Below are 4,357 nucleotides of genomic sequence, written 5' to 3' on the forward strand. Positions count from 1 at the left end.
CCATGACATTTTCCAAGCTTCGGAGATATCCTGAAACACTATTCAAATTATATTCGTTTATTGGACTGCAAATATATTTACAGAGTTGAAGGTAAAATTTAGTCCACGTAAAATTTATGTTTCAAGGTTTTGAATTATTTCATCATGAGAAGAGAAAAAAAATAGAAAAAAAATAGAAAAAAAAAATTGAAAAAAAAAATTATTAAAAAAAAAAAATTAAAAAAAAAAAAAAAATTAAAAACACATAAAATCGGAAATAAATGGGAAAAAAGGGAAAAAGGGAAAAAAATTCCCTCTGGATCCTGAACTGGGGTATAAAAGGAGTTGTCTACAAGGAGTGGGACATTGTGTCTTGTACAGTCGTGTCCCAATACGTGTGTGTGCCACCAGTATGTGTGTGTGTGATTTTCATGTATTTGTTTGAAAGAAAATAAAAAATAAAAAAAATAAAAAAAAAAGAAAAAAAATTAAAAAAAAACACATAAAATCTTCTCCAGTTCCATATGATTCAAATGTTGGTGACTCTCCATCAATGCTGGAGAGTTGGAGCTTATGTTTTGCTTTACTTGCACCAGTAAGTCCACGCCTTGTATAGTGCCATCTTGACAAATGTGTTGTTGGTGGAGTAGGATATGTGTGGTGTGTTGATGCTGCTGAGAAAGGACGATGTTCTGATGATAACACTCTGGCTTGGATTGTCTCTGCCTACCCTTCACATGCCTGAAGCGCATTTTTATTCTAGGCTTCAGATACCTGGGACACTTCTTGGATGCTGTTGATGGAGGTAGTGGTGGTTGTTGAACTGGCATCTGTTGGAAGGTTTCGACTAGGTTGACTAGTGGCTCAGCTAGAGTTTTGAAGTGTTCCACATGTTTCTCTCTGCAATCCGTCTACCCAGCATGATTTCCTTATGCCTCCTTTTGATTTCACGCTTCAACCTAGCAATCTCCAATATGGTAGGAGCAACCTCCTCCAATGTTGACTTATGGTTCCTTTGTTTGATATACATACTGGTCAGTGTTTATCAGTATACTGAGGTCTGAGAGTTTGAGCTCAGCTATTTATACATTTGGACCCATACCAAGTGCTGAGTGCCACTCAGTGACTGTCAGTGACAGTGCTTATCAGTGACTGATCAGTGACTGAACAGTTACTGATCAGACTGATCATGACTGAACAGTGACTGATCAGTTGCTGATCAGACTGATCAGTGACTGAACAGTGACTGATCAGTTACTGATCAGACTGATCAGTGGACTGAACAGTGACTGATCAATGACTGAACAGTGACTGATCAGTGACTGAACAGTGACTGATCAGTGACTGATCAGTGACTGACTGACCACTGAGTGGATGACCCTACCGTCCTGCCACAGACATGCTGAATACTGGTGAGCATGGTCCATGTGGCAGGAGGAGCTAGGGTCATTGAGAATGCTCATGCTCAGCCGACGGGACAATTGCCAGCCGCAGCAGGTCGACTGTTGGTGGCGGTCAGAAGACCGGCGAGGCGACCGGCGGGGCGACCGGTGGCCGGGGCGACCGTGGCGGCGGCCGGACAACCGGCGGCAGCGGCCGGACGACCGGTGATGGGGCGACCGGCAGCGGCCAGACGACCAGTGGGGTGACCGGTGGCGGCCAGAGGACCGGTGTGGGGCGACCTGCAGGGCGACCGGCAGCGGCCGGCGACCGGTGGTGGCCGGGCGACCGGTGGCGGGGGCAACCGGCGGGGCAACCGGCGGCCAGGCGATCGGTGGCGCCGGATGACCAGTGGCGGGGCGACCGGTGGCGGCCGGGCGGGCGGGTGGCGGGGTGACTGGCAGTGGTGGGCCAGTCTACCCACTACATACAAAAAATTATCCTCTGGTTCTGTTGATACTGACCTTTAATACTTACCTTTACCACCTTGGATTCGAGCCTAGAACCTCAACTTGGGGAGCTGACTTGCTAACCACTACACCATAGAGGATTTATGTTTAAAGACTTAATTATATGAAATATGATACTTCTTCATACTAATGTTAACGAAGAATTGAGAAGTGAGTCATGATGGGGTGGCATTGTCATAGACCTTTGACAAGGAAGGTTATCACCACCACCACCACCACTGCTCCTGAGTTCAGAGCCCCGAGTTCAGAGCCCCAAGTTCAGAGAGTTCAGAGCCCAGAGTTCAGAGTTCAGAGCCCTGAGTTCAGAGAGTTCAATGCTCCAAGTTCAGAGTTCATAGCCCCATTCAGAGTTCATAGCCCAGAGTTCATTTTTTTTTCATTTATTCCGATTTTATGTGGTTTTTTTTTAATTTTTTTTCTTTTCATTTTTTTCAATTTTTTCTATTTTTTCTTCAAACAAATACTTGAAAATCACACACACACATACTGTGGCACACACACGTATTGGGACACGACTGTACAAGACACAATGTCCCACTCCTTGTAGAACAACTCCTTTATACCCCAGTTCAGGATCCGGAGGGAATTTTTTCTCCCTTTTTTCCCTTTTTTCCCATTTATTCCGATTTTATGTGTCTTAATTTTTTTTTTTTTTCATTTTTTTTTTTCAATTTCTTTTTTTTCTTTTTTTTTCAATTTTTTTTTTTCTTTTTTTGTTTTTTTTCCATTTTTTTTTTTTGTTTTTTAATTTTTTTTTTAATTTTTTTTTTTTTTCAATTTTTGTTTCATTTTTTTTTTAATTTTTTTTTTTATTTATTTTTTTTTTTTTTAATTTTTTTTAATTTTTTTTTCAATTTTTTTTTTTATTTTTTTTATTATTATTATTATTATTTTTTTTTTATTTTTTTTTTTTTTATTTTTTTTTTTTTTTTAATTTTTTTTTTTTTTTGTGACTTTGAGGGGGGTGGTTGACCTGGATGACCTTGAGGTTAAGGTGGTTAACCTGGATGACCTTGAGGTGGGTGTGGTTGATCTAGATGACCTTGAGGTGGGTGTGGTTGACCTAGATGACCTTGAGGTGGGTGTGGTGACCTGGATGACCTTGAGGTAGGTGTGGTTGACCTAGATGACCTTGAGGTGGGTGTGATTGACCTAGATGACCTTGAGTTAGGGGTGGTTGACCTGGATGACCTTGAGGTTTGGGTGGTTGACCTGGATGACCTTGAGGTAAGGTGGTTGACCTGGATGGCCTTGAGGTGAATGGCGACTCTGGGACACTTATGTCCCAGACTCACCATTCTATATCTACTAATATAAATAACTATCAGTAAATTATAAATCTCAAATATATTAATATATATTTCTCAGGCTAAAGGTTCGGCCTCTGGTGGAAATTGGATAAATCAATTTATCCAGTGAACATAAGCTTCATTTATATATTTATAATTTACTAATAAAAATGATTATGAGTGAGCATAAATTAAGACCATCAAATTTAAATATTTCATCTGTGCATACTTGAACATGTAAATCTGATATATAGTTCCCAATTAATAGAAGTCCTTTTTTACATTTCAAGACTGCGCGAGTTTGACATTAATTATTTCAATATTTAAATAACCTTTTGACAAGCTATCTTTATAGATATTGTTTCACTAAAGCACTGAGGGCGCCCTAGATATATTTCTTGTTAACTATAACTCACATGCCGAAATTCACAAGATTATGATGGCGATCCGAATTCTTCCATTGTCTTGGGTTTTCTGGTGGCTGAAGTCGTCCTCCCAAGGAAATAATAAGATATCTGTATGACTCACGTCTTAATATGACCTCACTGAGTCTTATGAAATTAATTATGAATTTGAACTTAAACTTTTCAAATGCACAATTATTAATAAAGGGAATTGATCTCTATAAAATTGGTGGCTGTTCCTGGTGACCTCTGGCAAGCAGTGGTCTCTCATCTCCCTTATTCTCTACGATCATACTTTCATATTCCAAATTTGCATATTATTTAAATATTCAACTACTACGCCATTACATAATCAAAATAGTCCATATCAATCTGCTAGACTACTACATAAATATTATGTGTTATATTTTATAATCACTCAAGTAGGATGAAAAGGGGAAGTCCAGATTCAAATCAGCTGTTTTGTCATATAAAACATGAACACACACTATAGAGTGTTGGTGGTGGCATACAAGCCACGATATAAGGTTGATGAATGTTGAGGAGAACAAGAACCATAGTATTTCACTATTAATAATTATATACCTTTCAAAAGAAAATGAGAAAGTAAAATGACACACAGTTTGACTTTACAATTGTTACAACACATTAAAATTACTTTTTCGTACTGTCAATTCTATTTCAAACCATAGTCTGTTAATATTCATTTTGAATATGAATTTATCACAATAAGTTCCACAATTTCCTGTTGAACAGAAGCTGATACAATTGCAGT

The 4,357-nt window shown here is 38.9% G+C and overlaps 1 protein-coding gene across 1 annotated transcript; it reads right to left on the bottom strand.

Moving 5' to 3' along the window:
• Positions 1-1,444: 1,444 nt before the first annotated feature.
• On the bottom strand, positions 1,445-3,187 carry LOC120353121 (basic proline-rich protein-like). The gene is made up of 2 exons (XM_039435776.1): positions 3,131-3,187; positions 1,445-1,816 (listed from the first exon to the last, which is right to left on the bottom strand). The coding sequence occupies exons 1-2, from the start codon at positions 3,185-3,187 to the stop codon at positions 1,445-1,447; spliced, it is 429 nt and encodes a 142-aa protein (XP_039291710.1).
• Positions 3,188-4,357: the final 1,170 nt, after the last annotated feature.

The sequence above is a fragment of the Nilaparvata lugens genome, chromosome 9, assembly GCF_014356525.2.
Source record: "Nilaparvata lugens isolate BPH chromosome 9, ASM1435652v1, whole genome shotgun sequence".
Taxonomy (NCBI): Eukaryota; Metazoa; Arthropoda; class Insecta; order Hemiptera; family Delphacidae; genus Nilaparvata; species Nilaparvata lugens.